The sequence below is a fragment of the Nymphalis io genome, chromosome 5 (assembly GCF_905147045.1).
Source record: "Nymphalis io chromosome 5, ilAglIoxx1.1, whole genome shotgun sequence".
Classification (NCBI taxonomy): domain Eukaryota; kingdom Metazoa; phylum Arthropoda; class Insecta; order Lepidoptera; family Nymphalidae; genus Nymphalis; species Nymphalis io.
Genome location: NC_065892.1, coordinates 10,552,627 through 10,577,639, shown reverse-complemented (window position 1 = coordinate 10,577,639; position 25,013 = coordinate 10,552,627). Strand labels below are relative to the sequence as shown.

General features: G+C 31.4%; 2 protein-coding genes across 3 annotated transcripts in view; one reads left to right on the top strand and one right to left on the bottom strand.

Moving 5' to 3' along the window:
• LOC126768612 (dedicator of cytokinesis protein 3) overlaps window positions 1-25,013 on the top strand; it is a 51,252-nt gene that overhangs the window by 5,316 nt on the left and 20,923 nt on the right. For both annotated transcript variants that reach the window (XM_050486802.1, XM_050486803.1), the window contains exon 5: window positions 22,644-22,758. In XM_050486802.1, coding sequence (XP_050342759.1) covers window positions 22,644-22,758 — 115 coding nt within the window. The remainder of the gene's footprint in view (window positions 1-22,643; window positions 22,759-25,013) is intronic.
• LOC126768680 (innexin inx3) lies at window positions 1,884-16,328 on the bottom strand. Its single transcript, XM_050486934.1, has 9 exons — window positions 16,072-16,328; window positions 10,926-11,110; window positions 5,936-6,132; window positions 5,452-5,574; window positions 4,942-5,037; window positions 4,442-4,552; window positions 4,116-4,252; window positions 3,721-3,868; window positions 1,884-3,602 (listed from the first exon to the last, which is right to left on the bottom strand). Exons 2-9 carry the CDS (start codon window positions 11,086-11,088, stop codon window positions 3,417-3,419), a joined length of 1,161 nt encoding a protein of 386 aa, XP_050342891.1. The 5' UTR covers window positions 11,089-11,110; window positions 16,072-16,328; the 3' UTR covers window positions 1,884-3,416.

Genomic DNA, 25,013 nt, shown 5'->3' with positions numbered 1-25,013 from the left:
TATAAATAAGTCTAATCGATCAATCTATGCGAATATATAAAGCTGAAGAGTTTGTTTGAATGCGGTAAAGTCACAAGATCTACAGTCCAATTTGAAAAATATGTTTTTGCATTAAATATAGTCCATTCAACGAGAAAGCTATACATTATATTATCCAAGGGGGCGGAGCAGTAACGTTTAACGTGGGTGAAACCGTGCGATACAGCTAGTATTAATTTTAGAAATAATAAATTTGAATTTGATAACTATCAGCGTGGATTGCGAATAGTCTCAAATAAATATGTCTAGAATTTTCTAAACTAGCAATTTATTTTAATGACAGAATACTAACAAGATATATTCGGGTTAATGGTATGTCTATGCATATCTTAAGCATGTAGAGTTTTTTTTTTATTCTAGAAAATTCTTATTCTTATTTCGCTTATGATTTTTTTTTCTTGCTATCAGCTTTCTGACATCCATCTCTAACTGTAATGTTACAACTGTATTAGGATTTATTTAGTACGTTTTTTTTCTAATAATTGATTGTTTTTGTTAAAGGATTTTGGTACTCTTATTTATTTTGTATTCTATTGTTTTTTGACATTTAATTTATAACCTTTATACGTACATAACATTAGATAGATATTGGTTTGATTATTGGTCATGGTTTTCTTGTGGTGGCTTTTGTATGTATATTGGTTGATGTGTCTGATTGTATTAGAATTACTCCTTGGTCAAGTGGCATGCGTATAAGGCTGTATATTGAGAATCGAATCGCGGGCAAGTAAACAGCTATTGAGTTTTTCTGTCATGAGTTCTCAGTAATAGCCAAAAGTTAGGAAGTTCGTAATGTTGCATTCCTGTACATATTGGCGTTAAAAAACGGGTTCAGGTTTTTTTAGGTAATACAGCGACATATGTACACATATACATTTGTTTATTGTTGGGTTGAGTTTGTTTGTATTTTTTACCCGACAAGCGTTTATTCACTAATATAATCGCTTCTTTGTCGATTTCATGTTAAGCACCCTATTTAATAATAGCAAAATAAATTTATTTTGCTGTTTCAATAAAAACTTATTGAATTAAGAAAATGTATTTATAGTGTAGAAACGCGTCTCGCCCCTCACTGAAAATTTAATAAAAAATATTTTGCAATAGAAGTCGAAGGTTGGTGTTATTATTATTCAATTACTTGATCTCAACAAAAAAGTCTTGTGATAGATAGCTTCAGAGCAAAAAGGGAACAATTACGAAAACAGAAGGCATATATTTATTTCTATTTCATATAAAATTTGTTTAAAAAAATGTAGTGAAGAGGACATGATTTAAAGAATATAAATTAACATATTTTTAAAAGTTATTTTGATAACAATTACGGAGAACAAAGGTTTTAATGCAATGCAAATATATCCACTTTACATAATTACATCCATGACTTTAATGTTTTCTGTCCTCTCAGCATTCGACATCAATATTTTTTTGTGAAGTTAGACTTGCTAGAATATTTAGTAATTTATTTACATATAGTTAAAACAGTTTCTATAAGAATGGACCTCGATGGGCAGAGGAACAAAAGTATATTAAACAAATACTTATTTAATGATATTAAGACAGTATAAAAATAATAATAATTATCATTATTATGATTTACCAAACCATCAATGTTAAACAGTTTCAACCGTAAGTGTTGAATGTTATCATCTTATTTTTCATATTTTTTTTTTATCATATCTAAAACTATACATGAGTAACAGGAACTTGAAATAAATTCTTATTGTATCACTTGAAATAAAGTAATACAAAAACAAATACTTCTTCAGTTATAAAACCATATTACACTAACAATAGATAAATTCAAAACCACATAATATATAATATATAAATAAAACAACAACAGAAATGTTTTATGATTTGTTTAATTCATAGGTACAATACCAAAAATACAATTAAAATAGTCGGGCAAGTTCTTACAAGTCTTGATATCGGAATGATAAATGTGTCAGCGTTTCATGAAACTTTTATGAATTAACGAGGATCATAGTGGACCAACGTTACAAAGTCTCCTAAAATCTAGTAATAATTTCATTGGGCTAAATAAAATCGGTTAACTAACGCTATAAACATCAATGCGAAAAAGAAAAAAAAAGCTGCATATAAAATATTACGTACTATTAATTACTTGCAAAATCGTAATAAAAGTACGAAGGACTATATATGATTTATTTCTAACTTTTATCATAATACTTAGTATAAAAAAATATTATATTATCAATATATCGGGGACTTATTATGCTATTTTATGTACGATACAAGAGATTCTTGGTAGTCCAGTACTATAAGATCTTAATATCATAATGAATATGGCTTAATTGACTGTAATAACCACTTATACCTAACCTAAATAATTATATAAAAAGGAATACAATGCTTACGGAATGATAAAATCTGTTGTTTTAAAGACATTTCTTTAAAATGCATATATGATGAGTGAATTCTGAAAAGTATCAGTTAAATGGCACTAATGTTTGAGTGATACAGTTGAGTATAAACCACTACAGAATAAACACCTTGCCTTTTGCACAAAATATTTTTAACCTACTAGTACTAAAATAAACGAAAACATCAAAAGCCATGTCAAATGTCAAACTTATCATTACCAAAGGAACCGTTTGTACTTTACTTTATTTGCCTTTTATATAACTTGTCTTTTCATTAAATGGAATATCTAGTTTACGATAATTTTAAATATATAATAATCAAAATATAATGTATTCGTTTGTCATTCTTTTTATTTATATGACAAACAGAATGTTGAGCTGGTGATATGTATGCCATTCTTTTCGTAAATGAGATTAACTTCATTTTTAAACTTATCACAAATAATTATTATATACCTATTATAATTAAATGTTTGACAATGTATACAATATTTCGTATACATATAAACTATACATATTTTCAAATACCCCAAAAATGTTTAACCAATTAAAACTACGCAAACAGTCTTTAGCGTTTTGAAGTTTAATAAATTCATTTTTTAAAACAATCATTTAACTAATGTTGGTCAAAACATGGCTGTAAATTTATTGAGACCTCAAGTCCGAAATCTTATGCTTTACTAAAGCAAATACGGCTGCTTGCAAAAAGTAATATTTTCTAAGTTAAAACAAAGGAATGTCATGAACGTTAATAATTTGCATAGTCAATGTACACGACCAACTACTGAAATAGTAACCGCTTAATACACATTCATTGTTAAGCAATATATCCTCATTATATCGATCAAAGTTCGAACACAAGATTTGAGAAACATCATATTAAGGTAATATCGGAAGTAACAGATATATCTCGAAAAAGGTGTTGGAACAATCTATTTTATAAGGTTTAATTTTTCTGAGAGGATTATATTGCAAGTTAGCATCGGCACCACCTTACGTCTCAGTTTCCTTAGAGAATTTGTCGATGTCGGGATAAATCGGTGCCATTTCGAGCGTGGAAGGCGCGGACGGTGGATTAGAGCCAAGGTGAAGTCGACGAGCTAGCTCATCCAATACCTCGCCAAAAACGCGTAGCGATATGTTTTGTCCAAGAAGATGCAAAAGAAGGAAGTCTCCAACCTAAAATTTTATTCATTATTTTAGGCTATCTTTTACATATAAAAATCGATTTTAATTCTTCTTCGCTTAAATTATTCTAAATCTAAACTCAATAATAATATATAGCGAGCTAACCAACCTGTGTCTTTCTAACAAGAGCCTCCACTCCATTGGGAGATCCAAAACGGAATCGCCTTTTAAGAATAGTCTCGCGGGTACTCGGTAAAAGAATGACGGCAGCTGAGTAAACGAGAGCCAAGCCGGAAACAACGGAGAGGATAATAAACCTGGAAATCGTAAAAAAAACATTATTAAAGTGACGTAACTGGATTTTTTGTTATATAAGATAAAACTTCATATAAATGAAGCCTTGAATCACAAAGCAACGATAATTTAGTCCGCGTTAGGTTCGTTCACCGAATCAAGGTTGTTTATAATTACGATTAGTTGATATAAAGGTTTTGAAGTTCTCTTATTTTTAAATGCATGCAGTCAAATAATTTAAAAAGTGTGTAATTATAAACGCTTGCTCACCAGAACCAAAGGAAAATGAATATCTTCTCATTGAGGATGTTCAGAGCGAGAACACACAGGGCATCATGTTTCTGGATCGTTCCAGAAGCTCCGTATTTGTGGAAAGTACATTTCGTGATTCTGGGAAATACTTCGATCTGAAATGACAAAATAATAAAAAAGTTTAGTAAACTAAAATAAGTTTTAAATGTCATCAATCCACCACATGTTTATCCAATCCCTATTTGAGTGTGGTAGAAAAAGCTCCAAATTTTTCCCCAAAAAGGAGAGTAACCCTAGGTTAAGTAGTGGAACATTAACGGGATGTTTTTGTATGATTTACTTACCATAGGATCAGTACGTTGCTCCTGGTTCATGTTGGAGAATTTAACCACGTCAGTTCCGTAAGCCAAGAATGCACCCCCAAGGAACGTGTCCAAAAAGAAGATGTTGCCAACCTAAGAATAATAGTATTATTAGTAATATACCATATTAGTATTAGTAAATTGCCAAGATGGTTAGAATGCGTGAATCTTAACCGATGATCGTGGGTTAAAACCTGGGCAAGCACCACTGCATTTTCATGTGCTTAATTTGTGTTTATAATTCATCTCGTGCTTGACGATGAAGAAAAACATCCTGAGGGAACCTGCATGTGTCTAATTTCATTGAAATTCTGCCACATGTATATTCCAACCCGCATTGGAGCAGCGTGGTGGAATAAGCTCCAAACCTTCTCCTCAAAAAGGGAGAGGAGGCCTTAGCCCAGCAGTGGGACATTAACAGGCTGTTACTGCACCATATTAGTTGTAGATCATGACGTCTAATAATAGATTACATTACTTACAACATTAACGAAGTTAAGAACTTCACAGAAGAAGTAACCGAAAGAGTATGTGTTATGCATATGAAGTGTATCGAGCAAGTATTGGACCAAGCGATTCTGAAACAAAATAAATTAATGTCATTATCATATAAAGTACAAATAACTACAAAATCTTTTACATAAATTGTTAAGGCATTCTTCAATCACATTATGAAACAAAGATCGGGGGTCAATTATTAGGGACGTCGAGTTTTATTAGTACGTCTTATCTTAATTGTACCAATTGATGGAACTGGACACTATGCTCATGATGAGACACGACACATTAAAACAGAAATCCTGCGTAAAATTACGGTTGCTTATTTACGTATCTGTGTACAAAGATGATAAAGGAAATAACTAAATAACAATATCGATGTCTCCTGACATTATAAAATCTTATTTAAATAAACTTGAACCGTATAGTTATATCAATTAAGTTCAATTTGAACGAGTAACAATTTTATTATGTATATTAATTATTTTGTTTACCTGACTCTTCGTTTTATCGTCGGCAATTGTGCCTAATGTTCCGCGCATTCCATCAGATATCATGCGTACTTTGCCTTCTTCCCAGTTCTTCCAAATCCAATGGGGGATATAGAATAGCAGACCCTGAAAATAAAGATGAATTATTGCTAACATATCGTTCCCAAGAAGGCTCAGTGGATAAAACAAGTGAATCTTGCCGAAGATCGCAGGTTCAAATCTGCCAAATGTGTATCCACCAAATCCGCATCGGAGCAGCGTAGTGGAATAAGCTTAGCAGTATTTACAAGCATTTACTTTAACGTATATTTAAATACATTGTAAATAATAATTATCGTAGTTAAAAATGTATTTCATTTTTAATATAATTTAATAACAAATGGTTTTTTTCACATCCGTACTTAACAAAAACCTTTACATGAACACACTTTGTGTTCATTGTAATGAAAACAGGTAAGTTAACTGTCTTTTGTTTTATTATATTTACCTGGAAGAACAGCATAAATGGCACCCATTGATAGTATGAATGGATGCGTTTCTCTTCTTCGTAATCGTTGCCGAGACCTGGGTGGGCAATCCCTTTAGATCCGCTGTAGGGCAGTGTGAACGTGTAAGTGATCCAGCAATAAGTGTTAAGGATGTGCGTTGGAACGGCTCCATCACTGATGCAAGAAATCGGGTCACCTAGAATAAAAAAAAAATATTGGTCTTGGTGTGATTTGGTCTGCGAATGATGTCAATTATTTAAAAAATGATTGAAATTTAGTTAAAATTCAATTGTCTTTGAATATGTAAAAGCGCATATGAAATTTTGAATAAATGCTTCTAAATTTCGTACATATTACAATAACATCACAATGCATTAGTAGAACACTCATATATTATTCTGCATTTTTTTCTTTACATATGCGGAACGTGAGTGCTATCTATGAAGTAGGATGTATTACAGATTTCTCACGCGTCCTCGACATTGTATCGTATATTGCGGATGACACTAATGTTGAGTTTAATAGTGCAGCTGCCCCCACCTGCCGTAATTGTCGGTCGTGACTTGATCACCTTGTCCGTATCGAGGGTTATACTATTTATAATTTAAATAAATGAAAACATTTAGCATTTTTAAATTTAAATGTTTTTCGATTTGTATCTACATTGCGTCGGTTCAAACATTTTACGGTACAATCATAATGCAGTTCTGCGAAGTTTGACAATGAAATCACGTTTGCAAATTCCCAGTAATATGTATATTACTCCATAAGGCAAATTAAATAAACTGCATGTATTATTATTTGCAATGAACCTATCAAAGCAATGACTAAATCCAGGATTCAATTAATAATAATTAAATATTAAGGATCATTATACGAATATTATATAAAACCTTTTTACTGACGCTTGTTATATTATATAAATTTCTCTGTATACTGCCCTTTTATTGTTATTTGTTATATGACATTGAACTAAATGTGATCTGCCAGTGTGTATATCTAAACGTTCTTTGTAACAACAATGTGTGTTGTTAACATGGAGTCACTGATATCGTATATTAAAACTTTGATATATTCATTTTAAAAGCAATTAGAAAATCGCGAGGCAAAGGTACAAAATAATCAGCGTATTACTATACGCTCAAAAAATAAACTGACCTATCCGTATATATTGGATTGTCTAGTGAAATTCAGTAAGATGTAAATAATATTTGCGTGAACTGAATAAATAGTTAGAAGATTAGTGCCAATTGAAGCAGTCGCACAGTTGCTAATTGCCCTATAACGAGCACTTAGCATAGTTAGAACGTTTATCATCGAATTGCCTTATAATATATCATCCTAGGTCAAGAAATTCGATCGAAGAAAGTCGTTACGGTATTGGTATAAATATACTAATATCGATTTTAGTGAAATTATCAAAATGATCTAGTTACATTTTTTGTCAAATTTTACTTATGAAAATTATATATTGCAGACAACTTATTTCGAGATTAAAAATACAAATAATTCTGTATTAAACAAACTATGTGTCATTCTAACTGATTCCTAAAGCAGTGATTCTATGAAATGCACGCCACGCGCTCCTCGTTATAACAAAGATAAACATTAAGCAATAAAGATGCAAATGACATAAATAAACTGCACATTGCACATATGCGAAGGCAGTTAATTAATTTAGGTCATCTTCGTTGGTAATTGATGAGAATACAGGTACTGACTAATACGGGCGCCCCGTGAATAGGTTAATTACTAACATTGATTGCTATTGCTTAATATGACGGTTATAGATCAACTATCCGATGTTGTAAAATGTCAAATGAATTCGAAATGAATATCAAAAATTGTCTCGTTCTATATATAATTTTTTTTTTTTTTGGTAAAAATGAAAGCCGAGATGGCCTAGTAATTAGAACGCGTGAATCTTAACCGATGATCAGGGGTTCAAACCCGGGCAAGCACCACTGAATTGTTATGTGCATAATTTGTGATTATAATTCATCTCGTGCTTGACGGTGAAGGAAAACATCGTGAGGAATCCTGCATGTGTCTAATTTCATTAAAATTATGTCACATGTGTATTCTACCCGCATTTCAGCAGCGTGGTGGAATAAGCTCTAAACCTTCTCCTCAAAAAGGGAGAGGAGACCTTAGCCTAACTGCTGTACTGTAAAAATGAGTTGTCTTCATATTTTAGGAAAAATACTTACAACATATGTTGCATTATTTCTAACGATCTAGGCTTCTAGCCCTATTCTAGGTCACGGTAAACTTCAGGTCTAGTAAACAGAACATTCGAGATTTTCATTTTGATACCTAACCTCAAAATAGACTATGATCATTAAACAAACTAAGTAACAAATGTATCTGAAAATAACAAGATTGAAAATTCGAGGCTTAAGATATATATAATATATAATATATGGTATATTGATTTAGATATTAAACAAAGGTTAAACTTTGTTATATAAAGAGGAGCAAGCTTATCTCTAATCGACCTCTGTAATATTTATATTATAACGTCGTTTTTAAAGTAAATAAAGGAAACGAATGACCAATATATTAAATACATTAAATAAAATTGATTTTGAGTACATACTGAATCACGGTTGATAAATCAATATAAATATTTAATATTATTTAGTTGTCCCTATATGATATGGAATATACTTCTCAAAAGTATATAATTATTCGATTAGCGGTTCGTATATTTTTATATTTTGCTATTATTGCAGTATCAAGTAGTTTTGCTTAGCAACCGCCTCGAGTAGGCTTTATCGCTACGTGTGCGGTTTTGATAACCTGCACCTGGCCTGCTGATGTGGTCCCATAATATTAAACACCATAGCTTGCAACATTGCAGTGATTGTAAAATGCAAATACTAATATTAACCCTTTTACACACTTGGAAGTGATAATTTATTTAATACATATCTACGCCATTTTTTTAATAATTATGAAATATTAAAATAATGTCTAAAAAAAAAAATGTTGTCATAATAATATATAAATATAATAAAACAATGATTCAGTTTATTTGTTAACGTAATAAGTGAAGTTAAGTTTGTAGATTTCGTCAAGCCTTTTGATGACGCAAGGACAATGATGAAATCCTGAACCACAAGTTGTATCGTTAACTATTTTATATTTAATTATGCAATAACTGTCCCCAGCTTCGGTTTTTTGTATAGGTTGTAAAAGTGATATATTCTCTAGTAAATATCTTTTACGTTAAGCGATACATTTTATATTAAAAACTTGCTCGAAAGAGATTGAATATGTTGAGTAGTATAAATGTGTACCTACCTTTATACTTCTTCTCAATAATAAATGTTTATGATTTGAAACGTGACCTAGTACAATATATGGTTTGCAAATGTTAGCTCTGTAGATAAGATGAATTATATTAGAGTTTCTACCATGGAATCTTAACCTACAAACTATAAAATTTACGATAAAAAAAAACAAAGAAACTAGAAGTTAATTACAGTAACAGTAACAGCCTGTTAATGTCCCACTGCTGGGCTAAGGCCTCCTCTCCCTTTTTGAGGAGATTGATGGAGCTTATTCCACCACGCTGCTCCAATGCGGGTTGGTTAGTTTAGAAGTTAATTACGCAGAAGAAATACTGCATATGTAATAAGGGTATGGCACGATACAGTTGTTTTTTTTTTCAAATTTCCAACATCAACAGATTGATTAAATCGATCTTTATTTACTTAGATAATTGTCGCTGTAAAGCGGAACAAAATTCTCTCTGACTCACAATAATTACGATGAAAGGTTAAACTTAATAAGGAAAATTGTTCAAAATCTAATTATTATTCAAGGATAGATGTGAAAGAAATAACAACGACGACATTTCTTAAAATATTTTTTCGCCAACAAAACCAATATTCAATTTAGTTAGGAAGTTCAAAACAATAGGGGATATTAGTTGTTTGGCTCTTCGCTACGTGATTAAGTGGCTGTTTATATTGGTAGTATTATAAACAAGGGGCACGTGATAACGCAATCATAAACAATATGCGGTGGTCGTTCTTACAGTTTTGTTGCCACTTGAGGTCTTCTCAACTTGGTAGCATAATTTGTAATAAAAATGAATAGTTTACATATTTAAGTTTGAGCGTATTTTATTTATATTATGTGCTTTGTAATAATTTTTTAGTTTTGCTATTTAATAAAATTATTTTAAGTTATATGTATTTTAACTCATTTCGTATAATTCATACATTAATTAATATGGAGGATGAGTTATATGTAATTCATATTTATTAATAAATGATGTCCGCTATTAAAATTATTTTAAAAGTCATTGCAATAACAAGATTTCATATTATGTATTATGGGAGTTGATTGAGTATCTTCAAATAACATTAATGCTCCTATTAAGTAATAATTGTAAATTCGTTAATGTTTCTTAAAAAGATTCTATTTTTTTATATACGTAATAATTCAGTGGCTCAATTCGTTCAATGATTTCAACCTTATCACCTTCGTACTCGCCTCGGTATTTGTGTGTACAATAAATTTACTCATGACGTCCTAATTTGGGTAACTGTTACATTACTTCCAGATGGCTTATTCAACAATGTACTAAAATGACTCATTTTCTCCGAGTTCTGAGATGATTGACCAGACAGACGGTTATTTTCGCCTATGCCCAGGTTATTAGTCCACTATTTCCAGGTCAAGACTTTGGTGTTAATTAACATGGATAATATTTCATGAACAATTCGTAACTTAATACTGTTCCCGATTAACTACTTACTTTCTCTTTTTGCTTATTAAAAAACTTTCATAATGTTTGAAACAAAAGTATATTTAAATTCTAAATGATCGGTAAATTATAAATTAGATAAATAGTGCTTAAGGAAACTCGCTAATTAGATTATTAAAAACGTTCATAGTGTTTGAAACAAAAGTATATTTAAATTCTAAATGACGGGCAATTTGTAAATTAGGTAAATAGTGCTTAAGGAAACTCACCGATTAGATTGTTAGCAGTAACAAGGATGCACGACAGGAACATAATGGCCGAAGTGATTCTATAATGCATCCTGAAGACCATATTGTCGATGACAGCCTTGTCGATGAGGTAGCGGACTTTGACAAAGCCCGCTACCGCAGATGCCAATCCGAACACAGCCATCTCGAATCAGTCTCGTCTGTGTCTATAACAAAGTAAACATCACGTTTTACAGTTTCAAAGTACCAGCATTCAATTTATAGAAAAATCTATAATTAAACACAATCGTCACCATAAGGAGTCACTATAAACAAATAAAATACAAACAGCGTCTGTTATTCATACGAGATTAACTTAAACGGCAACTTTATTGCGCCCATTTTAAATTCTATTAATACTTTTAAATAAACCAAAGGAAGATGAATACCGATATCGACAGTATATTTATTTTTCACACTTATTTCGATATGATAGTTTTATGAGTCTGGAAGATTTCATATTGCGTTGAATTGTTAGTCAGATGTTCAGAATCCCGTTAAGCGACAATTACAGCTACCATATTTGGTTACATGTCATTATACGAGTTACGTTTCTTTAAATCGATGACCTCTCATGATTTGAATACGTGTCCACTCATACGCGTAATTTAAAGTAATTTTTAGAACTTTTTTTTCGTCTTAGGCTTAACATGCATGTTTCTTAATGACGACAAACTAAGTCTTCGATATTAAATTGACCTGAATGAGCGGTAAGATAAATATAACATAAATGGGTACCAACTATCATAAGTGGCAATTCATCACAAATGGATCCAACCTTGACGACTTCTTGATCCCGTTCCTACGCGGTGTCGTGTGTCTAAGATAAATTTTACTTAAGTCGTGAGGGGAACAAAAATTAATAATTTTTATCAGTGTCGCCTACAATTGTCTTAAGAATGTAGGCGTCGCATCTATTCTATCGTACGATGTTGTTTAACTTACATTATTATGTGACTGATCAATCTGTAATGTTATTAAATTGAATCTATACATATTTGTCAATATTGTATTCATATTGTTTCACATTCCATCATAATCTCATTATTCTCTTGGCTTGGATTGGCCCTGGTTGCGGTAAGGCGAATGGTGCGCAAACGCAGGGCCTGAGGCGGGTCGTCGACCGCGGTTCGCCTCCTGCGTTTTCAACCTCCCCTCCTCTTCTCCCATTGCCTTACCGCCCTCAGTCCAGAGTGATGCATCGCGTGGCAAAGCGAATTTTACGCGGAAACCAGTTTACCAGTCCGGGTAGCGACAACCTTTGCCGGTTTGGCACGTCGAAGTCTACGATTAACTTAATTTCACAAATACCATTAAAATAAATAACTAAAAATGGCTACGGTATTGCTTCATTTCATTTGGTTATAAAAATTAGGAAACAGTTTCTTTAGAATATATTTCCTTTTTGTCGTATTCATTGTCTATTTAAGGTACCTGTTAACAAATAAAAGCCAAGCGTAGGGAGTCAAGTAGCTGAGCGAACGTACGTATAGTCCACGATTTATGACATATAACTGCGTATGATTGTTCAAGTTCCGCGTAAGTATTAAAGCTTGTTAAATCTGTATAGAAGCATACTAAGAAACGATTTTTCCATTGTTTCAAATAGATAAAAAAAATAAAAGGCGAAAAAATTCGAAGATGTTTGATATTTTATACCACGTGCAGGTTTTTGTTTCAGTTCAATAACCATTTAATTTTCGAACACCAAAACGGCTTACTTCGTTTTTTTGTTGGCTTGACTGACTTAAGGATAGTGTAATGTTATCGGCTATAATGGTTTGGGCTTGTTAACAGCTGCCGGCACGCGCCGGTCCTCTAATACTAATTACGGCAGACGGACGCGGCCGTCCAGTACTTACATCTCCCATAGTCCAAGCAATACGATCGTGGGAAAGAATCTACGTACATTTATCTATTCTCGGTAATAATTTTACGCTCATGTACGAGGATTAACGCATCGTTACACTCGAAAGCTATTTATAACACGTCGTAATCTATTTGTCCTTTCTATCACGTAAAAGAAATAATTTATGTAAAGAAATGTCGACATATATTAGAATGCGAGTGAATGGTGAATTGTCGTCTGGTGTTATCTACGTGATCTAGCTATGTCGTGGTGTTCGCCGGACGATGACGTCTAGTCCGATATAATTAACTCCATTGACTATTGCATCGTTCCACGTTGTTTACCTCGTAGATTTTATGGGAAAATAAAATATTGGAAAAACAATACAGTTAATTTTTTTCTTTAATGTTATACTGAACAAGAAATAATTGTGTAATTTTAATTGTGTTCACTTAAAACATTTTTCTTTTGCAAGTTATTTCCTAAATTACACAATCTATGTACCTGATATAAACATAAAGGGGTCTGAAATAATAAGACGCATTTTATATTCATTAAAAAAAAGATACGTATAAATATTTCATCTATTTCTATGAATGGGAGTGAGTAAGATAAGCCTTTAGGTAATATCGGTCATCGCATCCGCCGTCCTTTACCAGTCACCAATATAATATCATAATACGGAAATGCGCTCCAAAACCTACATTGTGGTTGCAATAAAGGTATAAGTTTCATGTAACATGCTTTGAAATGATGGATTATTCATTATTACATGATTATAAATTTATGATATTTTTATATTCAAGTTAATGACGGCATTTTTCTCATAATAGGTATTTCCGTTTCGCGATGGGTTTGTTCTTAATACAAAGAGTAATCATCGTAAAATATCAAACTATATTCATAAAAATGCTTAAAACACTCTTTGAATGTTATAATAAAACAACAATTTTCAAGCAATAGCTTTTAAATAAAAACACGAAGTAGCGGTAATTGTATGTCCTCATTATATAAGTGGAGTGACATCGGTCCGTCTTAGCAATATTATAATGATCCGCCAGATGTACCGTTATCACAAAGGTCAAAGTTGCGAGTTAATCAAGATACAAGTCGCGTATTGAAAAACTTGTCAGACTAATTGTTATCGCGTGTTTGTAATACACAATGCACTGTTTTAAACTACATTACACATTAATGATTCACGATAGTTGACAAAGAGCTGACTCTGCAAAAGTATACAAATGATACGAAGCATAAGACATGACACAATTTGGTAACTTTCTTGTGAAAAATTTAATTACTGACTCTGCTTTTACTTTACGCGTTAATCATTTTATAGTCAAGTCAGTCATGTTTGTATGAGATATTACTGTATTTTTTGTACATTCCGAACCGTCGGAATCCTATTTGTTCGGTCGTCGTTTTGTTTAAATCACACGTGCACAACAACATGTCTTAATATGGATTGGTGAACCCGTTTGTCTGTGTGTCTTTGCTTATACATTCGTGACGTAAATAAATAATTAAACATATGTTGAACTAGCTGATCCCTTCGAATATATAATTCAAATGAAACGTACATAGTTTTTTACTAAATTTGATAACAATTTATTTTATCGTTCGAGCGTGATCGAGAAAGTAACATCCAAATAAACCTTTGGATTTATAATATAAGATAAATAAATTTAGACGTAAAAAAAAATCTAGTCTTAAAGTAAAGAACGTTAAATTCAAATAGACCCATATATACGGGGATAAAGGTTATCGTGTGTTCTGGATCACTATGCAGGTGGCGGGCATAGTCCGTGACAAGAATTCCTTGATTGTGACCTGTTAAAGATATGCTCATTGCCCGTGCAATGAACTACATGCTGAATGTATTACACGTTGTATTTATTTAGCCACCGAAATTTAAGTTTTTACTTTTTTCTATGTAGAAAATAATGTGATTTTTAAAGTTAAATTTCATAACTCCATCAAAGATAAACTTAAAATTCTTATCATTCGTTTCACATATTAAAAGCAAATAGAAGATACCGTAACGTTAACACACGATTCGAGGAATCGACGAGCTGTAACCGTTTTTTTTTACTGTCAAGTGTAGTCATCGAGTTATTTTTTCTTATATTTTTCACTTTAAACCCTAATACTAATAATTATGATCATGGGAATGGTTGTTCAAACCCATCGCATTATCTTCTAGTCGCGTCGAGCGCATTGTAATTTGTTATTCAAATATGTTTTGAGAATTCGTGTTTTTTACTCGGATGGAATTTAAAAAGATTTATAACTTAAAATTTTTTTTTTATTACAATGCTATTTTAACAATGAATGCAATCAAAGGATAAAGTTTTATATTTCTTGTAAAGATCGATTTTTTAATGAATGTAACATTAAACACATACCGTATAATAACGTATTATATTATGTAAATAGAGTTATTATAGAAAAAAATGTGTAATCTTTACAAACTTCTAGAAATTACTTTTAAATATTTTATATGATTTTGTAGGTAGGTGTGTACTTGTCCTATATTTGTAGATGCTCGCATAATCGAAATGTTTTAGAAACGAAAATAATATGAACTTCACTAAGTACAAATTAATTCTCAATGACACAGTTTTAATATTTAGTTGATTTTGCCCTGGTTGATAACACAAAATTAAATCAAAACATCAGTGTTATTCGTCAGTAATTATCATATGTCCTCGGTGGAATATTTGAAATAATAATGAAGAATGAAAATTATTTAATAATAGGCAAATTACATAATTATCCAATAAATAAGTGAACGATTGTCGTTATAATAATATTTATGAGCAATTCAATTATGTCAATCATTTATTATATAATTATTAGTCAAGTGACTGTTAAAATTCAAATGTACGTGGCAATATTAAGTCAGTTTTACAAACAAAGTATTTATAATAATAAATCGTAACTCGTCTCTTTTGTTCTATTCATAAAATTCCTAGTAAACGGCACAGCGTCCCTTCCCCTTTTTTCAGGTAAATAGAGAGCATAGTCGCTACCTGTGGAAGACTTTACACCTCGCAACTGGTTTGATTCATAACCTGCACATTTTACGTCACCTTCATCTGTCGTGTTTAACGAACCGCCCTTACAAGAAAGCAGAGCAAATAAAAAAGTTTCGATGGCTATGCAAGAGGCTTTTGTTCCTGCACATGCTCATATGTATGCCGTCAAACTGCATTCCACCGTCGTCGATAGCCGCTAAGCGTGTCTCAATACATTCTGAGCTTTTGTAGCATAGCTTACCTTTTCAAAAGTAACTGTTATTTTACTCGCCGAGATTTTGTAAAACGTGCACGTCTTTTCGTATCACTACACAACAAACACAAGCGCACGTTCGATTGCACGTAGTCACGTCAGTTTTACGTCATATTATTTGGGATGCGTAGGTTAGTGAAGCAAAATTATTGGAGTAAAACGAGTGGCTAAACGGCCGCCACGCCGCACACCATCTGCTCATGGGTTGAGAACGCGAACTGGAAAGCGCACTCGACTTGATCGGCTCGAGCGTCGACTAGCGCGTGTTTCACTACCGAACAGCAGCGTATGCGCATCAATGCCTGTCTCTTTCTCGCGCGCGTCAATGATGCTACTAACATTAGCCGTCTCGCTTCCCCGAAATCTGAGTAAATGCACAGTAGTCGAGTCTCGAGAATCCACCGGGGAACGAGTTCTGTCTATCTCGACTTCTTGCGTTTTCTCCGTAGCGGATGCTTCAAAGTTTTGTACGCCAATTTAAAGCGGTTATGAACATGATTACTGATTGTAACGGGTGAAAATTGCTCGCGGCTTTTAATTAAATACATTGGTCACTCCTATTATTATGTAAGCTTTAAATATTAGTTCTACTCATTGTTTGTTTGCACGTACTTTATATGAAAAATATTTTAATTTTAATAGTATATAATGCACATTTTGACATCTGATAAACAACCAGCTATAACTATTTTTGTATGAAAATATTTTGTTTAATGATAGTTTCGGTATTATTATGATGTATTTAACATTATTTTAGGTACATTTAATTATTTAATTATAATGTTTGTAAATTTAATAGCGGTTTGATATAGTTGCTTATATTTTAAACCTAAAGTAATTATGCATTTTCTGCTTTAAAGAGCTTCGTGGCGAGCAATTATTCTTTATTAACGCACGTGTAATATGAGTATCACATTAATTCATCATTCTTAATCATTAAAGTAGAATTCATTAAACTTTATGAATATACGTCTGTATTCTCGCCTCTCGCCAATGTGCACGAGCATCACAATTAATAATAATCTATCCAAAGAGTTCTTGTCTGGAGCTGAGGTCAGCTGCTCTGTCATTGGCTAGGCATTTTGACCGTTCTACCTGTGCTTCGATCTTTTCTTTTTTATTTTTTACACATAAAGCAAATTGCAAGGCTCATGCGCCTTGAGAATTCACTGTATCATGACATTAAAAAAAATACTAAAATGCTTGAAATTTTTTACGAAATTTCAAACACAAGAATTTTGCTTTCGTCGTTTAACATATATATTTATTATTATAATTATATGTATATTTTATATCACATTAACAATATCAATCTATCGACGATTATTATTAAAAACTTTATTGAAGTTGAAAAAAGTTATAACAATAACTGAAATCTAGAACTCGTGATTATTTTTAGATTTGATTTGAGTTCAGTAGTATGCCTCAATTCATTGCCCCATTTACGATTTTTCGATGGCATATTACTAATATTTTTAAAGTAATTATTTATTTATCTTCAAGTCGGATAATATTGACGTTACCTAAATTTTATCTATTCTATTAAATGTTAATATATTTAAACCGTAAACGGGAACCTTTAATCGAAAAATACAAAATTTGCTTTAACAAATAAGTAATACTAAATTTATAAACGCAACCTTAGTTTTTTGTTTTTTGGTGATTTCTTACTAAAACTGTTAATCCCATTGCTATATAACTTTCACACTAAGATAATTGAGAGATAGAGGATCGTTTACGATACAGGATAGGCAAGCATGTAATGTTGTTTATATATATTTAAATATAATTGCTATTCATGTCAAAACGTAGAGAAAATCTTCGTCGGTCTGGCGTTTATTTGCCGAATGCTTTTTTTTAATTATTTATTTGGGAAACAAACAGTACATTCATTCTTAAAACTATGGTATTAATTTTAGCACACATACCAGTCAAGTTTTCACTTATAACTAGCTGCTTGAACTGCTTGAAGAACTCTGTAGATATATGTACATATATAGTTTTCGTCAAATAAATTTATAGCAGCAGTAGTGCTAGTAATATATGCTGAGTCACTAATTTAAAATCAGCTATGAAAAATGTACCGACAAAAAATTAAGGCTTATTTAATTAGACATTTTAGCAGTACTGTTCTTAAAAGAAATAACATATTAATTATACCCAATTATGTTATTAATTGGGTGCCGTTTTCGCTTGAGAACTTATATCATTGTTAAAGTAAATTTTGCAAAAGATTACAATTGAAGAACGTTTGAGAAAAAAGTCGTCAGAGGCCTTAGATTATGAATTAGTATTGGGTAGGCCGGATGGGTACGCAGATTGAGATTACTTGGCGCGATACTGACCGTATTAAATTATTTGCTATGTCATTAAATTAATAAAAAAATAGATAAGTAAACCGTCTGGCCAAAAAATTAACTAGAAAACATCGCTATTTAGATATTTAATTTTTTCTATGGAATGTTAATAAGTTGTACAGAGTTAACAGAAAATTACATGATCGATTATTTATTAAAACTTTAACAGTTAAATGATAAATGAATTTAGTCAAGAAAAAACCATTTTTTTAAAACACATTGAAACATTTTCTTAAAACCATAAATGAAAAAATGAATTATTATTTATTGAATTGATTTTATTTTCTAATGGACAATCAATAAATTACATTAATTTTTCTAATGCAAGCTCTACGATGTTTTAATTATGCTTATATTACAGACTTATTTTTTGTTAAAAAATATAAACTAATATATTCAAATAGGCTTTTAAATGACGTGAACCCCAATGTTTTGTGTGAAGCTAATTCATAAAGGAATGTAGAGAATGATATTGAATATAACTTTGTATCTCCAATTAATAATTTGCCACGATATATAATATAAATATAGGACTATGAACGTCTAAAGTTCAATGCGCTAAAAACGCTACCAAAACTTGATATACCAGTTCCACGACAGTGCGAGATCTAGACGTCTAACTAATTTTGTATCTGATGTAAGATTATAGATATATCCGCAAACTCGATTCGTTATTCACGTAACGTTAAATAACATGATGTAAAGTCGATTGTAATATGCAATTAAGTATGGTAACTATGATATTGATAGTTTAGTCTGAGATCTAATCTCTTAAATGTTTTCGTTTCAAATTACTTTAATATAATAATTATATTACAATTTTTGTATGTAATATTTAACGTTTTTGTCTTCTTAAATTTTATTTTACACAGCTTCATTTTTATAAAAAAAATGTTTGTGTATGGATTGATGATCTAAATATTAATTTATCCTGTCATAACATATATTTTGTCGATTATTTAAACAGAGGTATAAAATGGATGTTACTTAGGATAAACTCTGATAAGGAGTAGGTGTTCAAGACTTCAAGTAGTTTGTAGCTGATTTTCGGATGACAGCATACATAGCAACTTTTACTTTGTGTGAGCTACATAGGTTTAATGAAACATGACTCTTCTTAATATATTCGTAGTACTGTAACAGACTGTAAATGTCCCACTGCTGGGCTAAAGGCCTCCTGTCCCCTTTTTGAGGAAAAGGTTTCGAGCTTATTCCACCACGCTGCTCCAATGCGGGTTGGTGGAATACACATGTAAATTCAGTGTTGCCCGAGTTTGGACCCACGATCATCGGTTGTAATTTCCTCGAAGTTACCTTTTTAGCTAAATTTGAAACGTAATTTACCGGAATCAAGGAAATTAGATTTTTTAAGCGATCGATTAAAATGATGAATCCATATTTTGTTTAAACTTTTAAACCGTGACAAAAAAAATCCAGTTCAGCGTGATACTTCGAAGTATTAATTAAATTTTTCTTTTGGCCCTAGCTTAACATTTTCCTTTTTTCAAATATAAAATATCTAGTTCGTTTATAAAAATAATTGCGAAAATAACTTCAGAACGGAGGCCTTAATGCTGTTCACGCTCGCTGATTTTTCTGCTTTGACTTCTTGTCTCCTTGGAAATAAACTTTCACTTTAGAACTGAAAATGAAGAAAAACTTATTTTACGTGTCATTATGTAAGTTTGCGTGAACCGAACTTAGCGGCGTAATATAGCAAAATTAATCTTTATGGTTTTTTGTGCAAACCTGGTATTAAATGGTAAGTTGGCAGTACAAAACATACTAAATCGCGCCGTGATCATTTCTTAATTAATTTACCTTGCCAGTATCACCTATGTATTACGTCATTGGTAGTAAGTGTTGTCACACCGAATTAACAACTTTTACTAAAATTAATTACATTATACCAATATCAAAATGTATTTGCTGGGATAAAAAAAGAAGAAAATCATTTGATTATATTCTTTGCAGAAATGTACTATATTTTTTCGTAAGACAATTACTTCGTATTCAATTAATAATTAGTAAATATGTCCTACGTTTTCCTATATATTGCTTCTTGCCAAAATTGGATTATAATACAGCTTTAGTAATAGATAATTTTAACGTTAGTCGTAGTCCTTTCACGAAGATTATAAATAAATCTCTTTATGTCACGTAATTATCAGCGTAATGTCATGAAAATTAAATCGATCGACAGGCTATTTCTGAATTAACATTTTCTGAATTTATATTAATCTTATTTCTCAATGTTTATTCAATCTCATTGGAAATATAATCCACAATAGAAATAAATATAATTGAAAAACCACATGGCGTTTTAAGTTGCAATTTATTATTTTGCTTTGTTTATATAAAATTTGAACGATTTCGTGTATCTGGATTCTGGAGACGGTTGGTATCGACGTCAGTAAGTGACGCTCGTTTAACTGGTTTGGCAACCTTCCTGCACCACGCCGAAAGAAATATATATATATGTGTTTTTGTTTGATATTCGAACTTATTATACGATTTATCATCACATTTTTGTTTTATTTTGATATAGTGTGAGTATATAGTTATACGTGTGGCAAAATATTAACCCATTATTCAATCTGTTTCATAATTAAGTAGGTTATCCTTAATAGTATGTTTCCTTGAAATTTGGAATTTTTGATTAGCTAATAAATTCAAATCATTTTAATTAATTTTCATGTCTACCAAAGGACTTTGCGCGTTTCGATATGTCGAGCAGTTTCAATTTTTGTTTTATATAACTTTTGTAATTTTGTACCATCAGATATTTGAATTTGCTTAAGTATTCTCGGTATCGCTTACATTACTCGTTTTGGTTACATCATTTTTGAAATCTTGACATGCAGCATTATTGTACGGTTGCTACGTGAGTTGATTGGATGCTTTATTCAAATTGTCATCTTTATGTGTATGATTCCTAGGGAAGAATGTTCATGTATGAAATACAGATATAATATATTCATCTAGTTAGTTCGTTCAAATTTTGCTTCATTATTGTTACCGGTTAACAGGCTTTAGAATTATATTACGAAATAAATATATTTCTAATTATAATAATAGCTATAATGTGATCAATAAAATCGTTTCATTTACTTGGTTCAAATTCGTAAGCTTAACACTAAGCGGTATGGCAAATTTGCAATCACAATACTGCCTGTTAAGTTTTTCACTTTGTTTAATACAAAAGGTTTGTAATAGGATGCACCTATTGGTAATCCGTATTGCTTGGTAGGTACCAGTTCTCAGTAACAGTTTGGTGATTCACAATAAAATATTCACATGTATGTATGTGTATACCTACATTTGCACGGTTTCGTTTTTTTTTACTCGGAATGACGTCTTGCACGAGCCTTCGAAAAACGTTTCACCAGTCAGGTTTTTAAACATATAAGGATAATAGGTAGTATAATAATTTCATGTCATCGTGCCTACATGCGATTTCTCGAATAGTTTGGAATTGGGACTTTACGTTTGTTATTTGTGTTGTTAATGACAGCTTTTAATAATTAACTAATTATTATAATTTGTGAAGTATTATATTATCGTAAAGTGCACTTAACTTATTATCAATTACTTAATGTATACTTTAAGCTTTAACAACAATAATTATTTAATGAGTATATATTAACATTAGTGTAATTACAGGTACAAGGGACATAACATCTTAGTTCTCAAGGTTGGTGGCGCATTAATGATGTAAGCGATGGTTAACATTTCTTACAATGCCAATGTCTACGGGCGTTGGTGACCATACATTAGGTGGCCCATATGCTCGTCCTATTCTATAAAAAAAAAATGAACTTCCGTTATCGAATGAGTGTCACCTTGTTTGGACACCTTTGGATAAAAATATTTTTTCTATGCCTTTTCTTTTATTTCTAAGGTGTATGAACTTGTTAACTACCTAACGATACTTAACTATACTATGTAATTCATGTAATTACTAATAGTATAATGACTATAAAGAGATATTTTTTCTTCGTGTTTTTTTTTAATTTAAATTAGGTAATAAAACATATAGAAATATTGTTAAATAGTATGTAGCAAAAATAAAAGCAGTGGCGCTTTTTCCATCTCAACTTGTATTTCAACATATTCTCCGTAATTAATATTTTTGATCGTGGTTACATATTCAAATTAAGTGTCTCCGAATTATGTTAACGTTTATTTTATATCGTTTTGCAGAAAGCTCGGTCTCGAGCTGGTGCCTCGTCGCGGCGCTGAAGCCGTTGACCCGGAGAACATAAGCTTAGTCGAGCTTTATAGAGTACACGCGGAGAGTGCGGAACGAGCTGCAGCAGTAAGAAACTCATTATTGCTATTGCTATATTATATGATAATCACCCATACCAATGAAAGTTGTATATTGACTGTATACAACATACACAATGCTCTGTCTTCTTCTTTCGAATGTCAAATTACTGGTAACAGAATGAGAGTAAAACGATCTGTAAATATTCAATCACGTCATGTACATGTAAAAAATGCTTAATGAAAGATTATCGAGTGGTTTTAATTATAAATTTATACGAAGTTGTCGCATGATATCGTTTTATGCCTTGTCTTTTTTTAATAATATTTGAGACTAACGGTTCTATCTCTAAACTTGATTTGTCATGATTTCTTTTTCTTGGAAAACTATTATATTCACTTGAAACTATAGGTATTCGCATTGATGTAAGACTTGCGATGAAATCTAAAAGGATACTGGATCCAGTGAATTGTTTCTAATATTTGTTTGAAATATTTCACGGTGTGCATATATAGTATTTTATTTATATTTTCATTCTAAATTTAATATAGGTACATATATATAATTTCAAAATTTTTAAATATTGTTTTTTTTTTTGTTTTTTTTCCTTATTAATCATATTAATTTTTGTATCCCTTCCCATTTATAAATATTATGATCCTCTGCCCAAAGGTTGCCTGGAAGAGATCGCTGCTTAGCGATAAGGCCGCCTGTTGCACCTCATGCAACTTTTTCAAGTTTGGGTGCAATAAAGTGTCAAAATAAATAAATAAATAAAAATAAAATTAATTTTTGTATGTCACCTTATAATCGAACCATATTTTATGCTCATCAAAGCGGATCCCCGCGGGTGATGCAACTTATATGCGAATGACGAAAACTTTATTTGATCTTTATAGCTTATTTACATACTTATAAAGCACCGCATTGTATTTTTAGTTAAAAATAAAATATTTTATAAAGAAACATGTCTAACGGATAACATTATTAATACTTAAAATGCAAATTAAAAGAAGATCAAAAATAAGATATATCTCTATATTTTAATTTTGCACGAGATTATGAATATTATTATTTATTATAATTAATATAATTACAGGCACAAAGGACATAAAATCTTAGTTCCCAAGGTTGGTGGCGCATTGGCTATGTAAGCGATGGTTGACATTTCTTACAATGCCAATGTCTAAGGGCGTTTGGTGACCACTTACCATCAGGTGGGCCATATGCTCGTCCGCCTTCCTATACTATAAAAAAATGAAATTTTATATTTTAAACAATATTTAGTACTAAAAACTTTTTGATTATATATATATATATATATATATATATATATATATATATATATATAAAAGCCGAGATGGCCCTGTGGTAAGAACGCGTGAATCTTAACCGATGATCGTGGGTTCAAACCCGGGCAAGCACCACTGAATTTTCATGTGCTTAATTTGTGATTATAATTCATCTCGTGCTTTACGGTGAAGGAAAACATCGTGAGGAAACCTGCATGTGTCTAATTTCACTGAAATTCTGCCACATGTGAATTCTACCAACCCGCATTGGAGCAGCGTGGTGGAATAAGCTCCAAACCTTCTCCTCAAAAAAGAGGAGAGGAGGCCTTTAGCCCAGCAGTGGGACATTCACAGGCTGTTACGGTATATATATATATATATATATATATATATATATAATATGTTATTTTCTCTTTATTAAGGAAAACAAACATCATTAAATATTCTTACTTTTAACGTCTTTGCACATAGTAATATATTGAATAGGTAAACAAACTGCGACTTTTATATATACCTAAAAATATATTTAATTTACTTAACTAAACCATCACCAATGTGCTTTATTTATAAATAGTTTTCAACCGCCTTTAGGTATAAAAAAGTCTAGCCTAAATGTCTAAAAGTAATAAAAAAGCCTATGTCTTTCCTCAGGGTTTAAGCTTGCATCATACTAAATTTCATCAAAACCGCATTAGTGGTTTAGCCGTGACAGACAGATTTATTTTCGCATTTATAATATTAGTATGGATTACAAATAAGGAAAAGAGAACGTGCAACTCGTACATATGACAGCGATGAAATATATTTGCGGCAAAAACGTTTTATTGAATCTCCAAAGAAATTTGAATTGAAATTTTCACTAAACGCTTTCAGATATTTGTTCAATTAAAACACAATAAAATTGACAAGCTCTTCTTTAAGTGGCATTGAGTCACTTAGTGATAAATAAGTCGTTTTAAATAAATCATATCTTAACTGTATGTCTTTGTGTGCGTAATTGACAATATCCTT